The 20529-nt window shown below is 37.2% G+C and overlaps 1 protein-coding gene across 1 annotated transcript in view; it reads right to left on the bottom strand.

Annotated features, from left to right (window-relative positions):
* Positions 1-20529, bottom strand: part of LOC124789361 (neprilysin-4-like) — a 145733-nt gene that overhangs the window by 10949 nt on the left and 114255 nt on the right. The window contains exons 16-17 of the mRNA XM_047256687.1: positions 10231-10298; positions 9668-9816 (exon numbers count right to left, since the gene is read on the bottom strand). Coding sequence (XP_047112643.1) covers positions 9668-9816; positions 10231-10298 — 217 coding nt within the window. The remainder of the gene's footprint in view (positions 1-9667; positions 9817-10230; positions 10299-20529) is intronic.

Below are 20529 nucleotides of genomic sequence, written 5' to 3' on the forward strand. Positions count from 1 at the left end.
TTAAACATTAGTCTTGTCTCTTTTAGTCAAGGCATGATTTCCTGACTGGGCATGGCCTGTATACACAGCACCTATAACAACTCCACCTATGAGAGAAAGGAATATGACTGTGGAGAGTGTGAAGTCATCATACATAAATTTGTATCTGCAGTACTAAGGGTTCAGAACTGAAGGTGTTCTATGCTGTCCACCAGAGAGGTTAGCTAGCAGATCCCTTCTGTGGCAGTACATCAATAGAACTGCAGACTCAACCGAAGGACACTTGTATTCTGAAGTTTTCCTTGTGCTGCACATTGACTGCAAGATCAATCACAAGCCCAAGTAATTATGTATGAATGTGAAAGTACACAGATCAAAACAAAGATCATCATATACACATTGCTGTAACATAGTCCATGTGAACAGTATCGGAGCTGACGCTCATTAGAGTGTTCAAGAAATGCACCATTTAACATAAACATAGCCTCAAGCTTTACATAGCCTCAAGCAATGCATCAAAACCTAGGGGCCACTGGTCCCCATTTCACCACAGTACTGACCACACTTGTGAATTCTATGTATATGCAGAATGATGCATTTCTTGAACATTGTAATGGGCATCAGTTGTTGTTGCTGCTGTAACATGGTACATGTGAATACATATATTATGATCCTGTTATGAAATGTTGTAAATACTGATTGTGTCAGTTAATGACAATATTATGAAAAGTATAGATTGCCAATCACCGTGTAATGGAGATGAGTTGCTGACAGGCACAACAAAAATATTGCTAAATAAGTAAGCTTTTGGCCAAAGGCCTTGAGGCCTTGTAAAGTAAGAAAAACACACGCACGCACACACACACACACACACACACACACACACACACACACACACTTGTGGGTTGTGTTTGGGTAAGAAAGAGAGAGAGAGAGAGAGAGAGAGAGAGAGAGAGAGAGGGGGGGGTATCTACTGTAGAACAAAGCCTTTTGGCTGAAAGCTTACTTATGTAGCAGTGTTTTAGTTGTGCCTGTCAATGACTCAATATCTCCACTATACAGTGAGTACAATCTATCCTTTTTGTAATATTATCATTATTCCATCATGGATTTTCCATTGTTTTATTGTGTCAGTTACCAGTTTTTAATGGTATAACGCCTTTGGTAAGACAATAGCTTTTACATTTAGTTATTTTAGTAGGCAGTTTCTTATGCAAATATTGTTCTTTTATTTTTACTGCCTTTTCTCTATTTAAATGTATATTTTCAGTTTTGTGGCCATTGTTCAATTACACTAGGCACAAATGATGAAAAGCTGTTTTTTTTATTTTTTATTTTAAACATCTAATTCCATAGGACCAAAACTGAGGTGCAAGTCTCCGAGGTCATGGAATGTCTCAGTGCATGAAATTACAACATAAAAGCAATAACAGATAAAATAAAATGTTTATGAACCCTATAAAAGACAAGCTATAAGTTTATCTAAATGCAATCAACAATACAACACAGGGATCAGTTTAATTTTTCAAGGAACTCCTTGACAGAATAGAAGAAACTCTTCAGTTTTCGATTTGAAAGCGCGTGGATTATTGCTAAGATTTATGAATTCTTGTGGTAGCTTATTCAAAATGGATGTAGCAGTACACTGCATACCTTTCTTTCACAAGAGTCAAGTGTACTGAAATCATGTGCTAGCCTGAAAACAGTAACCAGTGCATACTACACTTACATACAAGCCCACCTAAAATATGATGTGATATTCTGGGGAAATTCTCCAACTACCCTGAGCACATTCAAAATCCAGAAGAGAGCAATGAAGATTATTACTGGGAGCAAACCCAGAAACTCCAGCAAACCCATCTTCAGAAAGTTGGAAATCCTTACACTGCCTGGCCTACACATTCTCAAGACTCTTAAAATTATTCAGAAACCATATAGTGCCAACTGACTCCATAGTCATAAAAAATAATGAAATACATAAACACAACACCAGGAAAAACTCAAATCTGCATGTTTTACGTAAAAACACTCAACTGTGTAAAAAGGGAGCTTTCCACGTGGGCCTCGAACTGTTCAACAATCTTCCCACTAGTATTAACTCCATCGAAGACAACATAAAATTTAGCAAAGCCGTGAAGTCATATTTGTTTTGTCACTATTTTTACTCTATAAATGAATACCTAGAACAGTAATCTTGCTATTTATGTTCAATTGAAAACATTGAGCAATGGAGTGAAGTAAACTTAACCAATGTTTGCAATATCATACATTAGGATACTATATGTTAATATATGTTAACAATGTTAACTGATATTTTCTGACATCTCTAACACACTGTGTACCATCAGATCACATGGAATAAATAAATAAATAAATAAATAAATAAATAAAGTGCGATCCAGATGCATATTGGATTTGTTGGTTGTTGGTTGTTTTTGGGGAAGGAGACCAGACAGCGTGGTCATCGGTCTCATCAGATTAGGGAAGGAAGTCGGCCGTGCCCTTTCAGAGGAACCATCCCGGCATTTGCCTGGAGTGATTCAGGGAAATCACGGAAAACCTAAATCAGGATGGCCGGACCCGGGATTGAACCGTCGTCCTCTCGAATGTGAGTCCAGTGTCATATTGGATTTCTGCCATCATATTTTAGGTGGACTAACTATGTCACATGTGAAAGTTGTCATTTCAAGAAAGATGTTAATGATTTGTGAAGCCGTAATGGCACCAGCACTAATCAAGAATGTTTTATGGTATGTATTCTGTAATACATTCAGGTATATCATGCAATAATATTTTGTGCAGTTCTGTAAGGTACTGTATGTTGCTAAAATGAGGAAAAGATGTTTTATATTGTAGGTATGTGAAGACAGCTACATTGTTAGCTGAAACTAGTAATCCATCCAAGTCAGTAAGATTCCACGTGCAACTTCACTTCATGAGTTTTCAATCCCTAACATAAATATTACATTTGATTATTTTGAGGATCAACCAAGTGTAAATCCTCTGCAGGTCTTCTTGAATGTCAGTACTATTTTCTAGCATTTTTTGTCCCTATGCTCAACAGCATCATCTATGAGCAGCCTCGTAGAGCTTCTGGCATTATATGCTTGATTATTTATATACATTGTGAACAGTAATAGTTTTCCAAAGCTACTTTTACATTTGCAGTTTTCTCTCTGTTAATGAAATGAAATATTCTCTTTGCTAAGACTGCTTCAAAGTAAATGCAAAGCTGGACTGATATTCTGTTTGCTTGTAATTTTGTTACTGGGAAACAGTCTGGAACTGTAATAACAAATGCTTTCTAGAAGACAAGGAACATGGTGTCAAATGGAGTGCAAGCATCTTCTGCCATCTCAGTGTCATGGATGAACAGAATGTTGCATGAGATTGTTGTTTGTGGAATCCATATTTATTCCTATGGATGACATGTTCTGTCTCCAGAAAGATCATAATATGTGAGCATCAAATGCGTTCCAAAATTCTACAACAGATTCATGTCAGTAATAAAAATAAATGTAGTGTGACTAGAGCCTCCTGTCAGGTAGACCATTCGCCTGGTGCAAGTCTTTCGATTTGATGCCACTTTGGTGACTTGTGCATCGAATGTCAGTAATATAGGCCAATGATTTTGCACATCTGCTGAGGAACTGTCGTATGACCTTTCTCAGTGAAACAGTTCCAGTAAATGGGATTCGGTATATTGGCCTTCTTTTTCTCACCCACATGGTGTCATTATGGTCACTGAGTGAGTAGATAAATGACTTTGATGCATTTACTGACTTAATGTAACATCAAATCAGTAAACAGAATCTTACTTTCAAATTCATTGAATACTTCAAATGTGGGTCTCCTTACACTCCTTTTGGTTTTATCAATCTTTGTTTGTCAGCAAGGCTTTGACTAAATCTAAATATGAAGTGAAATTCTCTTTTTTTGTGGAGTACTTTTCTAACAAAGACATTGAGCTACAGTGGGTCTGACTGGCCCCTCACAACTTTGTTCAGCACATTTATGTCTAAGGCAGTATAGTAAAATACTCTTGAAATTTTTCTTTTATACTCTCCATATTCTGAATAAGAAATGAATGATTGATGTAGGCTGCTCAGGTAATCTAAAATCTGAATATTACAACAGTGATGTTATAACAGACTTACAATCATTGATTCCCTGTTCTGTATCAATGGAATCAAAACTTTTTGTCTGTTTGCAACTAGGAGGATCTAGGAAATTACCTCTTAAGTTTGATTTTTGATTAACTGCTCATAATAATTTTCAAATAAGGCATTGAGAACAATACCACATGAGTTCTTGTCACAATTAAGTGCCCAAATTACATCACTCTCCATGTCTTTAGCCAGTGAGTTGAAATTTTGTCCTAATGTAACAACATACCCACAACCTTTTCCAAGTTTTCCCAGACATGTTCTGCCACTACTGTTTCTGAGGCAGGGGGTCTATAAAAGCATATTATTACCAGTTTGACCCACTTTTAGCACTTACTTCATCAATAGAATTCCTTGGCATTCATCATTCATACTAATCTCAATAGATATTATTGTGTTACTACCATTTTCCCCACATCATTGCCTGCAGAGCATTTCACACATAGAATGAACATACTTCCATCTCCACATCTCTGTGTCCACCTCTTCCTCCCTCTCTCTCTACACGTCATCCTCCCATCTCTGCCTGTCAGTCTCCTCCTCCCCAATCTCTCTGTCTCTTCATCTACTCCTTTCCCTCTATTTGTCCATTTCCTCCACCATGTTTTCATCTCCCCTCCCTCTAATCATATCCTCCTCCCCATCTAGCTTTCCATTTCCACCTCCCCTCCTCCTTTTCCACCTACCCTCTACCTCTCTAAACCTTCGACCTGCCCTGATGCATCGCCCCCACCTTCCCTCTCTCTGTCCAGTTCTGCCTCCCCCTCACTCTGTCCATCCCTCCTCTGTCCCTCTCAACCTGTCTCCAGTCATGTTCATCGGCATGTGTAGCCCCTGCATTACAGGTCCATAAAGAAAGCCAGTACTACTCCCACAACACACTTGCCATGCAGGGCAGGCTACCAGACTACACATTAGTGGCTTGAAAAGCATTTATTTGCCTCTGACATACAGTCTGCCACACAAAGTATGTTGATAAAGCAGGTCGGTACTACTACAACACAATACGCATGTTGGGGTCTGAAAAACCATTTCTTGACACTGACATGTAGACTGCTCTCACACAACATGCCTCTCGTGCATGGCAGTCTATATGCCTGGAGCCCATATATGTGCTCCTATTGGAGCTAGGACATTATAAACCCTATAGTGCTGATATTCACAAGGCCTGCTGTTTCTGTGCCAAAATTTGATTGAAATCAGTCCAGGAATTTGGGAGGAGATCACAGACATACACATTTACACTCTACTTTACATATATATACTTTACATACAGGCTGTTACAAAAAGGTATGGCCAAACTTTCAGGAAACATTCCTCACACACAAAGAAAGAAAATATGTTATGTGGACCTGTGTCCGGAAACACTTACTTTCCATGTTAGAGCTCATTTTATTACTTCTCTTCAAATCACATTAATCATGGAATGGAAACACACAGCAACAGAACGTACCAGCATGACTTCAAACACTTTGTTACAGGAAATGTTCAAAATGTCCTCCATTAGCGAGGATACATGCATCCACCCTCCATCGCATGGAATCCCTGATGCGCTGATGCAGCCCTGGAGAATGGCGTATTGTATCACAGCCGTCCACAATACGAGCACGAAGAGTCTCTACATTTGGTACCAGGGTTGCGTAGACAAGAGCTTTCAAATGCCCCCATAAATGAAAGTCAAGAGGGTTGAGGTCAGGAGAGCGTGGAGGCCATGGAATTGGTCCGCCTCTACCAATCCATCGGTCACCGAATCTGTTGTTGAGAAGCGTACGAACACTTCGACTGAAATGTGCAGGAGCTCCATCGCGCATGAACCACATGTTGTGTTGTATTTGTAAAGGCACATGTTCTAGCAGCACAGGTAGAGTATCCTGTATGAAATCATGATAACGTGCTCCATTGAGCGTACATGGAAGAACATGGGGCCCAATCAAGACACCACCAACAATGCCTTGCCAAACATTCACAGAAAATCTGTGTTGATGACATGATTGCACAATTGTGTACAGATTCTTGTCAGCCCACACATGCTGATTGTGAAAATTTACAATTTGATCACGTTGGAATGAAGCCTCATCCATAAAGAGAACATTTGCAGTGAAATGAGGATTGACACATTGTTGGATGAACTATTCACAGAAGTGTACCCGTGGAGGCCAATCAGCTGCTGATAGTGCCTGCACACGCTGTACATGGTACGGAAACAACTGGTTCTCCCATAGCACTCTCCATACAGTGACGTGGTCAATGTTACCTTGTACAGCAGCAACTTCTCTGATGCTGACATTAGGGTTATCGTCAACTGCATGAAGAATTGCCTCATCCATTGCAGGTGTCCTCATCATTCTAGGTCTTCCCCAGTCGTGAGTTGTAGGCTGGAATGTTCCGTGCTCCCTAAGACGCTGATCATATGCTTCGAACGTCTTCCCGTCGGGATACCTTCATTCTGGAAATCTGTCTTGATACGAACGTACCACACCACGGCTATTACCCTGAGCTAATCCATACATCAAATGGGCATCTGCCAACTCCACATTTGTAAGCATTGCACTGACTGCGAAACCACATTCGTGATGAACACAAACCTGTTGATGCTACGTACTGATGTGCTTGATGCTAGTACTGTAGAGCAATGAGTTGCATGTCAACACAAGCACCAAAGTCAACATTACCTTCCTCCAATTGGACCAACTGGCGGTGAATTGAGGAAGTACAGTACATACTGACGAAATTAAAATGAGCTCAAACATGGAAATTAAGCGTTTCCAGACACATGTCCACAAAACATCTTTTCTTTATTTGTGTGTGAGGAATGTTTCCTGAAAGTTTGGCTGTACCTTTTTGTAACACCCTGTATACTAGTGGAGAAACCTGTTTTTGCCCAGGTTTATAGCTGTACACCCATGTGTCATCTCATCTCACGCTTAATGTTTATGACATTACATCTCCTGAACTATGTGTCATATTTGCTATGATTTGTGGGTACATTCAGCAGCATATGTGGATATTGTCTGCGTGATGCAGCAGTTTTTCATCCATCTCTCTGTTTATGATGCCACATCTCCTTAACTATGTGTCGTACAATAGGTATCATAGGTACATTCAGCAATAATTGTGGATGTTGTCTGAAAAATTTATTGTGAATAGAGTTAGTAGCACAGAAACAATAAATTTACATGTCGTGCATGAAGTGGCAGTTTTTCATGGGTGGCATTGTTTATCATGTCATATCTCATGAACTATATATTGTAAAATGATATAATTTTTCAGTTATAATCAGTGGTGTATAAGGATACTATCTACAAAATGTGTCACAAATACAGTTGGTAGTAAAGAAGTAATGACTTATGATGTCATGCCTCGTGCTGTACTTTTACTGAATGAACAGCGGAAGAGTAATAGGTGATAAACCATTTTTTTTTCTTCATCATTTTGTAGAGGCCGTCAGTGAGAAAAAATTTTTTAAAGGTTTGAAATTACAGATAAAGTTTGTAGAAAGTCACTAAGTGCTCTCATTCTTAATTACTGGGTGAGTAAAATCTGGAAATTCACACATCATGGGCTATGCATCTTTTCCAGCCCCATCCCCACCCCTTTGATTGGTAGGTGGTCCTTATTCCAACAGCGATTGTTGCCTGACAGTGAGGTATATGTGTACCAAGTGTGGTTGAAATTGGTCCAGTGGTTTAGGAGGATATGTGGAACACACATACACACAAACATTTTTATAATATTTTTAGATAAGAGATTTATGGCTATAAACAAACTTTCACCACCAGTGTCCACCCTATCATTGTGATACAAAGTCCCATTAGAATTGAATTTTTTGTGTTATTCACTTCTTCTTTCAGCCAGCTTTTTGTTTCTAGCACTACATGATCATTATTACTATTTATAAGCAAGACTAGTTCTGGAATCTTTCCACAGATACTCCAGCAGTTAACTAATACTACATTATCATTTCCAACAATGTAAGGAAAAGGTAGATTGTTACTTAATGTAAAGATGACACAATTAAGTTACAAGCTGGCACTACTGAAAGACATTTGCACATTAGCTGCCAACCACATCCTTTGTCAGAAAAGGAAACACACACACATTCATTCACACAAGCAAGTACCCTCACACACACTTGACTGCCACCTCCGGCAGCTTGGGCCTGGTCAAAGTTGCCCTCAGTGTTTTAGTATGATGCTTGTTTTTAGCAAACATAGGTGCAACTTGTTCATCTGAACACCTAATTAGAAAGCTCACTGTACTGAGAAGTTGACTCTCTTCTGGTGGACCTTATCCAACTTGTGTATGAACGAAGTTACGTGAAATCTCAGGTTTTCTCAGCATGATGAATGAATGGTGTGCTTCTAGATGTTCTGACAAGTTTTTGTTTCCATTTTATGCACCATATTTTGATGATCGAGACAGCTATCTGGTTTAATGTCACTGTGTATAGCCAGGATCAATTCCTGACACCAGCTATGCCCTTTGACACACTTTTTTTTTTCAGTGGTTTCACTAATATTCCACAAAATGCAGATTTCCTCAGAGTTTTGCAGATTTGGTCGCTGTGATTGCTGGTGATATCTTAATAAACTGAGAAAGTGGTTGAGATTGGGATTAAGGAAGAGAATCCAAAAATCACTTATCTGTCTTGCACTGGGCCAATATCCAGAAAGGTCAGTAGTCTCCTAAGGAAGACGGCATCCATTGTCTTTCACTCCCTTCTGCTAAGATAAAAAGCATTTTTGTAATGTCAAAAATGATCTATACCTCCAAAAGCCAAGTGTGTATCACATTCCATGTGAATGTGGTATGTCTTATGTCAAGCAGACTGTCAGAACAGTCAAGGAGAGATGCATGGAAAATCAGTGATACATCCAACTAAAACAACCAAGCAAATCAATTATTGCCCATCATTCCCTCAAATATAATAATTAAGGAGTCTATCAAAATAAAGGTTTCAGAAAACTTAATAAACAGGGATGAGGTTTCAATTTAAATAATGCTTGGGGTCTGGCCATTACAGCCACTGTATATGGAAAATGCTAAGAACTTCGAGTTTCACGGAACATCTGTGCAAGCCACAAAAAACAAAAGTGCATCAAAGGGAGTAGTTGGCTTCAGGAATTTTTTAAGACTGCACCAGCCATTGTGTCCCACACATCTAGAAAATGCTGACAGAATTTGTGCTTCCAAGAAACAAAAGAGCATCAAAGAGTGTTAGTGGGCATCATGAATTGAACCTGGCTACACATAGCAGCATGAGGCCAACAGTAGTTCATAGTCTGACTGAAGTCCAGGCAGTCAGTACACACAACAGCAAAACTCACAGCACCTGAAGAAGATGGCTGTGTTGTTTACTGAAATAATGTGCATAAAATGGAAACATCAACTTGGCAGAACACCTGGAAGCACCCCACGTATCAGATTCTTTGTAAAGAAAAAGAGTTTCAAGATTATAAAGCTTCACACTACTGCAAAACTGCAGTAATGCAATTAATGGAAATGATTTCCTTCCCACGTACCCGAACGATGGTATGGAGCAAGTCATCTAGCTCAGGCACACGGTAGGCATCATACTGATCCATGAAGCACTGTGACTTTTTTATATATGTCTGTATTGTAGCCTCTGTCCACCATTGTGCAAGATTTCCATATTTATCACTCTGGCGACCTGCAAAATTAAATCATTTGAAGAAATTTAATAATTATTTCTAATTATTTAACCAGGATGTCTAATTTGGTCTGTTCTTATTGTAGAGTATCATTAGCATGCACAACTTAAATTAGAGACTATGAACAAGTTATTGGTAATATTACTGCAAGATCAAGAATCTCCCAGGTACTTTTCATGAAGAAGAAAATTTTTCTTCACAGGTCTTTGTAGGTGCCAAGAAACAAACAACTTTGCATCTGTCACAGTTATCTCATACAAATAGTCAAGACCTTTACACAATCATAAAAACATGTAGAATATTACATAAAATACTTATTATGCAATTATGAAATAAAAATGTTAATATCAGTGACTAGAAGCTAAACCAATATAAACATTAAGGACATTCTCTTAACGTACTATGTAACTTACCAACATCATCGAAACCGTGTGTGATCTCATGTCCTATGACAACACCAATGCTTCCATAGTTCAGAGCTCTGTAAAAAATAATTATTTATTGATTTACATTTTTATGCAATTACATATAAGTAATTTAAATTGGTTAGTTTCATTTGTTGTAAAATTAATATGAATTGTTAAGTTTCAGTTCTATATTTAGAAGGCAATGAGGGAAGTAAAGAACTACCTCAGTGTGCAGGTCATTTATCATGGATAGAAAATCAGAATGACACACTTCACTGATGACCTATCAGTTGTCACTGAAAGACAACAGGAGCTGAGTTGCGTTTTTAATGAAATGGAATGACTCCTAGCTTTGGATGGCTGAAACAATAAGTTTTAGAAAGTAGTGAAGTTTGGTGGGTGGGTATATGAACACCTGAGTGTTGGTATGGCGATTTAAATTTGCTACTTACTTCATTCATCTGAAGTATAAATATTTGAAGGAGGTAAAACTGCATTCCTCAAATGGTATCTTCAGTCGATATTTGTGTCTAACATCATTTGAAGTCCTTACAGAAATAGTTGCATTTTTATAAAAACAAAGTTTTTTTCCCCCAAAAAGAACCTGTCTACATATCAGAATGTTGCAAAAGAAATGCTGTGTCATGAACAATGGAAGTAAATGAAGGCTGGCAACCACTGGTAAACAGATTATAGAAACTGAACACATACCCAGCAACAACTTAGATCTATTTTCTGTTTTGTGGCACATCCCCAGCTGGAACAGGCAGACACATGAAAGCAGTTAACATTATTGCACATACAACAGCTTACTTACAATCCCTCATCATAACAAAACCACTGATATGCAAGTTCAGATGTAGGTAACAGCAAGTAGCAGATTAAAAGTGGCTCCAGTAAACAAAACCATATTTTAAAACCTGAGCTTCCATTGTGTCTGGGAAGGAAGGCTTACAGTCAGTGTGCACTGCCAGTTTCTGGTCACGGCAGTGAGCAATGTGGGCTTTAAATGCAAAAACCATTCAATACTTGAATATTACCCACCAGTGTGGGATCCATACCAGATAAGGTTGATAGAAGAGATAGAGAAGATCCAATGGAGAGCAGCACGCTTCATTACAGGATCATTTAGTAATCGCGAAAGCATTACGGAGATGATAGATAAACTCCAGTGGAACACTCTGCAGGAGAGACGCTCAGTAGCTCAGTACGGGCTTTTGTTGAAGTTTTGAGAACATACCTTCACTGAGGAGTCAAGCAGTATATTGCTTCCTCCTACGTATATCTCGCGAAGAGACCACGAGGATAAAATCAGAGAGATTAGAGCCCACACAGAGGCATACCGACAATCTTTCTTTCCATGAACATTACGAGACTGGAATAGAAGGGAGAACTGATAGAGGTACTCAAAGAACCCTCTGCCACACACCATCAGGTGGCTTGCGGAGTATGAATGTATATGTATATGTAGATGTAGAGAGTCTCACTTTAATCTTTGGGGGAAAATGAAAAAATCCTTGAGAAAGATGCAGGTTCTCTGAAAAGATCCCATACCCTCCTGACTATGTATCATTGGGAAAATAAATAATTGCTTTGCCATTATCCTTGCTTTGAATCCAATGAAAAGTATTGTTGTCAGTATTGTATAAAGGGATTTAGGTCAATGTTTGTCAATAAATTATCTGATTGTGATACAGAGCAGTGAGTTGACACCTGCCATGTGTTATTGGCATAATTTCTAAATACTGTGACTCACTCAAGAGTATTACACTCTCCAGTCCCCTTGAAATGGGCACCATGAAGCCCAGACTTTACAGAGCTCAACAGCTCATTATGTGGAAAAATTAAGTCCCACACAGTTCAATATCAGTACAACATTAATGAATGAAGTGCAATTAATGAATAATTCCTAAAATGTGTTGAGGAATTCTGTCAAAGCATAGTTTCTGACGTGTTCAACAAGATATCAAGGAGGACATGTAGATGCATAGAACTCTGTGTACGGCGTAATGATGTCATATAGATCCACTGGATACATATTTTTTATATACAATTATTCCAATATACACTATTTTGACCTAGGAGTATGTTGACTTCCCAGACGTGCCATATATCCCACAATAAGGTATTTCATATTAAACATATTGCAGATGGAAGGGGTCACAAGATAACTGTACTGGTTTCATACTAGATGGTGCTGCAATGGGTGGGAATGGGAACAGCTAAATTTTTAAATAGTAACCACATTTTAATTGCATATTGTGATTCTACACTAAAAAGAACTTTTATGGAACTATACTCTTTTAAAAGAGGAGACCATCAGAATTGTCTTTACTAGACATTTGCACAAACGGACTTTGCAGATAATGTGGCTTTGATAAAGGCTGCTAGTTTTTGACTGAATAAGCCTTTGTCTGCGCACTACAGCAATTCACAACAACCTTATTAAAAACTTCCATAGAAAGATTGTTCTCTGGTTTCAGCAAAATGATTGTAGCTTGGTACAGCTTTGAAACACTTAGTATGCATATGAAAACCACACATAGTTAAAAACTCTAGGCCTTTAACAAGATTATGTTATGTGAAGGATCTGTCATGAAATATCCCTGTGGCACATATTGGATAAAACCAATGCCGCCCATGTGCACTTTTGAAAAAGTACAGTTCTATAAACGTTTATGAACTTATTTTTCATGTAGGCTCATCATACCAACTTAAAATGGAGCATTCGGTTTTTCTTATCGTCTTTTCGCATATCACAGGGTAAAGAAAAGAAGTGTCAGTCTAAAGTAAAATTATAATATCCAATAAAAAGTGGGGACAACAATTTTAAAAAAAAATGAAGTTAACTTCTAAGATGAAGCTAATATGGTTACTTTGTGAACCTCTTTGCTGTCAACTAAATTTATGTTACACATTACTGCTATAGAATGTGTATTTATCAGGATTTTCTTCCAGAAAGATTGAAGTGGGACACCCCAATGACCTGGCAAATGAATCAATAATCATAAATAGCAGGTGCCCCAGAGTGTTCATGTATTCACACATTGTGCTCCATAAATGCCATAATAAAGGAGAATGCTATGTACACAGAGCAGCCACAGGTTGCACATTATTTGAATTATTTTGACCAGTTTCACTTACCAGATGTGAGCATCTTTAGATATTCATTCTCCCTGTGGCAACACTTTGTGCTGATGATTTTAGATTATAATGTAGTGGCACCAGGACCAGGGCAGTGAATATTTTAGGACGCTCATGTCGAATGAGTGAACCCAGTGAAAATAAATCAAATAATACACAAGATACAAAGGAATTAAAAGACATTTGCTGCCAGTGAGCACTGATTTGTATCAACAGGGCAAGTCGAAAATTTATACCATAGCAGGATTCAAATCTGGGTCTCCTGCTTATTATGCAGATGCACTGACCACTACACGTTCTGGACACAGTGGTCATCACAACTGCCTGGATTACCATAGCACACCTCCCATTAGACCCAAATTCTCAACTTGTACCACACATATTTGATGTAGTGCCCCTGCTCATCAGCCTCTCTACTCACAGTATCTTGCCGATTCCTGCAAAAATTAAAGCGTTATGTGCATCTGCACTGAAGGGATCATCAGCCATCATCTCCATAATTATATATGTGGTTTTCAGTTCTTTTGGACATGCCCGAAACAGCTTAAACTCTTACAGGAATTGGCAAGATGCCACGTGTAATGAGGGTAATGAGCAGGGGAACTACATCAGTAGTGTGTGGTATAGGTTGAGAATTTGGATCTTATAGGAGGCATGCTAGTGTAGTTCTTGATGCTGTGTGTCCGGATGACCTAGTGGTCAGCACATCTGCCTAGTAAGCAGATCTGGGTTCGAATCCCAGTCCAGCACAAATTTTCAAGTTGCCCCATTGGTTTAAATCAGTGCCCACTGGCAGCCAATGTCTTTGAGTCCTTTGTGTCTTGATCAATAGTGGCTGTAGGATTAAAATGATGTCCGTTCTTTCAGAGTTGTGTGAAACAAAATACACCACATATAAAATAATGCATGAACTGTGGTTGAGGAAGGAAAATCCAACAAGTGACTGTTTCTGGTATTGTGTACATATAGATCATATCTCATGTTGAATTTTTCTAGATTTTCTCTATTGTATGTCATAGAGTTACAGATGTGAAGGCTAGGCACTGTCATTATGCCAAGGTATTTAAAGTTATCCACTGAGGAAGAGTATTTTAATGGTGTCAGTGCCTCATGTAGCTCTCTTTTCAGTGGACCTAATTGCAACTGCATTTATTTATTGAGGAGCCTGAGCATGCTGTTTGAGACAGTGGGTGGGACACACAAACTTTCCTTTGTCTTGTGTTGTGTCTGTGAACAAAATAATATGACTCATTAATTCCTATTCGATATACAAAAGGATAGTAATTTTATAAATATAGAACGATAGGAGAGCTAATATTTGTCAGTTTCTAAATAGTGGGCAACAGATATATGACACTTTGTGAGTGTCCATGTCAGTTATAGTTAATAATATTTGCACTGCAAAATTCAAAGCTGCTCGCTCTGTTATCTAGGTACTCAATGTGTGCCTGGCAGAGCAAATTTTTATTCAAATTTGATCTTGAGAATTCAAATGGGTCAGTTTCTTGTGTATTGGTTTTTCAAACATCAAATACACATTATTTAAATTTTGATAACAAACTGGATCTAATAATTACAATTTTTTAAAATACTGCATATTTTTAACTTATTTCTCCAATTAAAGATACAAATTACATTTTTTCTTGCATGAGATACTGTGAAATTGAAAAGTAGCAGTTTTTCAAAAGGTAAGCTGTCACAGACTTTTTAAAGCTCTGTAGTTCAGGAGGAGATTTTATACGTCTTGGTAATCTGTTGTACAGTTTTGTTCCTGCATAATTACACCTTTTTGGCATAGTGTGGTGTTACAATCATTATCATGTATGTCGCTGTCTGACCTGGTACTGCAATATTGGACACTTTTGTTTTGAGGAAAAGGTTTTCTTTTCTCAGTATACTTTTTTTGACATGCATGACTACTTCCAGTATACAAACGCAGGGAAGGGGTAAGATCTTTAGATCTTTAAAGAAAGGTTTGCATGGTTTTCTGCTGCTCACTTGTTTCATTCTTCTTATAATTGCCTTTTTTTCCTGAATACTGTTATGGCCTGGTGTACATTTCCCCAGAAAATGATACCGTACATCAGTATTGAATGTACACAAGCAATGTATACAGCCCTAGCCATTTCTGCACTAGTACTGTTGCAAAGAATACTTACTACATGGCTGATTTTTGGTAGTTTTGAATTTATGGGCGTGATATAAAGTGCTCCATTTAAGATTTTTCTGGATACGAATCCCAAGAAATTTAGTTTCATTGATAGCACTAATGATTTGTTTATTTACACAAATTAGGGATGTGCTGCATTTTTATTTTGATCTGTGTGGAAATTCTGGAGTACCGTTTTTTGGGGATTAACTATTTACCTGTTTCTGGTAAACTACTCAGACACTTCTTTTGTAATGTCTTGTACAGATGCACTGATATTTTCTTCTATATTTCCTTCAATCAACAGACTAGTGTCATCTGCAAACAGTACAGGTTCAGAATCCCTAACATGTGATGGGAAATCATTAATGTATACCAAAAAAAGAAGGGGACCAAAAGTAGAGCCCCGTGGAACACCATGACTTAGTCCACATGGTTCTGAAAGATGTACCTGAACTTCATTTCCTTCTGTGAACTTAATTTCAGTTACCTAAGAACAATATTCCAAGTGTGATTTAATCCACTGATTTGGTACACCACTTACACCATACCATTCAAGCTTCCTCGGGAGCACAGAATGATCAATCACACGAAAAGCTTTTGTTAGGTCCAGGAATAAACCTGAGATATTTCTGTGGTTGTCCACTGCATTTAAGACATAGTTTATCAGGTTGAAAGTGGCTGTTTCAGTTGATCGCTGTGGTCTGAAGCCATGTTTACACCCATAAATAATATTATTCTAGTTGAAGAATGTAGTTAGTTGTGAGAGGAAAACTTTTTCAAAAATTTTCAGAAACCCTGACAGTAGAGACACAGGCCTATAGTTACCCATACATTGCTAATCACCTTTTTTTATATAGGGTATTACTTTTGCCATTTTCAGTTTCTGTGGGAAGACACCACACGATAAAGAAGAATTGCATATGTCTAATAAAGGAGAGAGTATTTGTCTTGATGTTATTTTCATAATATAATCTGGAATATCATCAATACCAGTTGAATAATTACTTTTCAGTGAGTTAATGGTATTTAGGAGCTCTGTTGGGCCTACTGGACTGAGAATCACTTCTACACCAACTTAGATAACTGCAGAGTTGACATAATAAACCTACACCTCTCTGATCGTCTTTGCCAGACAAAGGAAATACTGAATATTCACAAAGTACATATGATTGAAATAAGATGTACAAATAAAAAATGTTTAGAGAAGTTGGGGTCCGCACTGCAGTATGAGACATGAAATGACATATATTGTGCAGAAATTGTTGCAGACAAATGGAATAACTTTTATAACACTTTCTTTGCCCATTTCAATGTAACATGCACAGTTACTTTCAAAAAGAAATATACTCAAAACCATATAAAAGACTTCCTTCAGAAGTAAAACAGCTGAAGAAGAAAATTATATAAAGAGTTCCAGGACACATCAACTGGAGACAACTGCCAAACATGTCGAAAAGCCTATAGACAAGCACTGAATGTATACACAAAGGAAACTATACAGCAAAAAATTGCTACCTCAGATAACATAATCAAATCAGTATGGAACTGTGTAAATGAGAGAATAAGCAGAAAACCAAAGCCTAGTGTCAACAATATCCAACTAACGACTGATAATGTAAATATTTCAGATCCATATATGGTCAACAATGTTTTTAATAACATGTGTGTAACCTCTGACACTGATGACTACAGAACTCCTTACCAGGTACAAAAATCAGTGTTTATGTATGAAACAGATACAACTGTAGTAGTGGGAATAATAAATAAAATGCAAAACAAATTCTCTACGGGATGGGAAGAAATCTCCTCCACTATATTAAAATGATGCAAACGTTCACTCATACATGTTCTGGTCCACCTCTTCAATGAAAGTTTGAATAACGATGTGTTTCCATCTGAATTAAAATATACAATAGTCAAGTAACTGCACAAAAAAGGTAGTATCGACAAAGTCGAAAACTACTGCCCCATTAGCTTAATTCCAATCCTAAGCAAAGTATTAGAAAAGATTTTTTCACTATGGTTAGAAAACGTTCTTGTCAAAGAAAAAGTGCTACAAGAAACCCAACATGGTTTTAGGAAAGGCTGTTCAACATCATCTGCCATATGTGATGTAGTAGATATGATACTTATGAAATTAGATGAAAAAGAAAGGGTGGCATGTTTGTTCCTAGATTTATTGCATGCATTCGACACAGTATCTCATGAGCTGCTACTTGAGAAACTGGAAACTTATGGTATTAGAGGAATAGCCAAAAGTCTCATGGAGGCATACCTACAAGACAGGTATCAGGTAATGCAAGTCACACACAAAGTGGGCATGTTATTAAGAAGTACAGCTCCAGTCCAGCTATAGTAAAATATGTTGTGCCCCAAGGGTCAGTTCTGGGTCCTTTATTGTTCATACTATATGTTAATGATCTGCCCACAGAGCACAACAACAAGATACTTAACTATGCAGATGACACATCCATTGTTAACTGGGGAACCAACGAGAATGATTTGGCCCAAAATTGTTCTGATGTCTTATTTGTATTGAAGAATTACTTCCAAAACAATCGCTTAGGCTTAAACATCAATAAAACAAATCCAATGGAATTTCAAATACACCACAAACAAGATGAAATGCAATGGAGTGTTGTGTCTGATGATGGTTCAGAAATAAAATTGAAAGATAAAACTTCCTTCCTTGGCATAATGTTAGATCAGCATCTCTCTTGGGAGCATCATATTGATTTATTATGCCTAAAACTTAGCAAATCAATTTATGCAATGTGGACAATGTCACAACTTCTTAAATATGAGCAAATGAGTATAATGTACAATGCTTTAGTGTATCCATACCTCACATATGGAATTGAAGTATGGAGATGTGCTGCTGCCAGGCACGTAAATAGGGTATTCATCCTTCAAAAAAAGGCAGTTAGGATCGTGTGTAAGCTTAGATATAATGAGTCTTGTAAAGCAATTTTTAAAATTAAGAAACTACTAACACTCCCATCACTATATATTTATAAAACTGTTCAGCTGATGCTAAAATACAAGCAGTACAATCATCGAAATGGAGAAGTGCACATGTACAATACTAGGAAGGACAATAATTATCACCTGGAAAGAAATAATACAAAAAGTGCAGACAAGAACCCCTGTTAGATGGGAATCAAATTTTATAACAAACTTCCAAAAAAATTAAATAGCTTAAGTGGAAGCTGCCTTGAAATTGCCTTGAAGGAGTTCCTCAGCAATAAGTGTTTTTATAGTAGAAGAATACTTTCATTTGTATAAATAGTATTTACATGTACAAAAAAAATAGCAACATAACTTATTATCTGTCAGACCTGTTGTATATAATTGTTTCCCACAATGTTATAAGGGTAAATGATCAATATGTAAACTATCCAAAACAAATCCTTGTATTTGTCCATGGAGAATAAATAAATAAATAAATTTCAATAGATGAAAGTTCTTTCCATGTCATATTAGGTGGATTTCCAAATTTTTCCTTCACTAATTTTCCAGAAACAGTTGCATAATAAGAACTGAAGATGTTTGCAACTGCCCTAGGGTCAGTGACAGTCTTGCCGTTGTGCGATGTCACAATATTTTTGTGAGCTGTCTTCTTCCCCGTAAGATCCTGCAGACTTAGTTTTATTGGATGACTTCATAATATATTTGTCATTTTCCTTAATTTTTGCCTCTTTTAGCTTGTATTTTTTGAAATAACTAAGAAATTCTGGACTACTGTCAGTTGTTGACTGCAGAAAAAGTTCCCACTTCCTTTTACAAGATACTCTAATGCCTGATGTAATCCAGTTTTTGAATCTATCTGTGCTTCTGGAAATCACTTTCTTTCATGTAAAAGCTATGTCAAAGTTATACTTGAAAATGTTCAAAAAATGTTCCATCTTTTCGTTGGTAACAGAGGTATCATATACTTTTCTCCAAGATTGTTCGCTGATTAGATACTGGAAGTATTCAATATTTTTCTGACTATAAATCCTTTTATGGATAATATTCTGTACACTGGACAAAATGTGATTTACAGGTATGTTTAGTAATCACGGATGGTGGTCACTATAGCCGGTATCAAAGTTTTCTGATGTACACTTGTCCATGTTCATACATACCTGATCAAGGAAAGTGACACTAGTTTTTGTTATATGTGTTGGAGAGCTAACAGTCAGACAAATACTGTAGGTTTTTATAATATTTAAGAACTTTTCCCAGTGAAGGCTATGGCTCAGAAAGTCTGCACAGTACCACTGTTTTCCCAGTTATCTTGAGTTTGCCTAAAGCAAGGTCCAGTTTTTTGTATTTAAAAAAAAAAAAAGTGTTGCTAACAGGAGATATATAGACACATAAAATTATAGTGTTTTCAGACATTAACTCAACAGCTGAGATTTCAAAGTCTCTTTCACACCATAGTTTGCAAACAGAGACTGTACTCTTATAATCTACATTATGTTTTACATATACACCCCCAAGTTTTGACTCCATTCTATAAAAGCAGTTTGCAGAGTTAAAATGCAGTACTTTTTAGGATTGAAAATACTCATGTTGTAACCAGTGCTCACAAAACATGAAACTGAAACATCTTTCCATTCACTATTAAGGAGTATATTTATTTCATCCACTTTGTTTGTTAATGACTGCACATTCTGGTGCACAATCTTCAGTGTGTATTTGCAATTTCATTCTGCTTCACATTTTTTGTGATACAGTCTACTTCTCTAAAAAATGTCTTTTTATAAGCCATTGCATCTTTATGACCCATTCGTCCAAGGTACTTTGGACTGCTTCTATATTATGCTTGTTGTAACTCAAATTTGCTAAATGGCCGGTTTCTTCAACCAAAAATTGTTTTCCACTGTGATTTAAATGAAGGCTATAGCTGGTATGCATGGATCTGTGTAACGTGCTTACATTTATTAAGTTCACATAGAGAAATTTTTTGCATGCTTCATCTATCTCTTTATTTACTCTTCCTATTAATTTATTTACACATGACC

Source organism: Schistocerca piceifrons, chromosome 3 (genome assembly GCF_021461385.2).
Source record: "Schistocerca piceifrons isolate TAMUIC-IGC-003096 chromosome 3, iqSchPice1.1, whole genome shotgun sequence".
Classification (NCBI taxonomy): Eukaryota; Metazoa; Arthropoda; class Insecta; order Orthoptera; family Acrididae; genus Schistocerca; species Schistocerca piceifrons.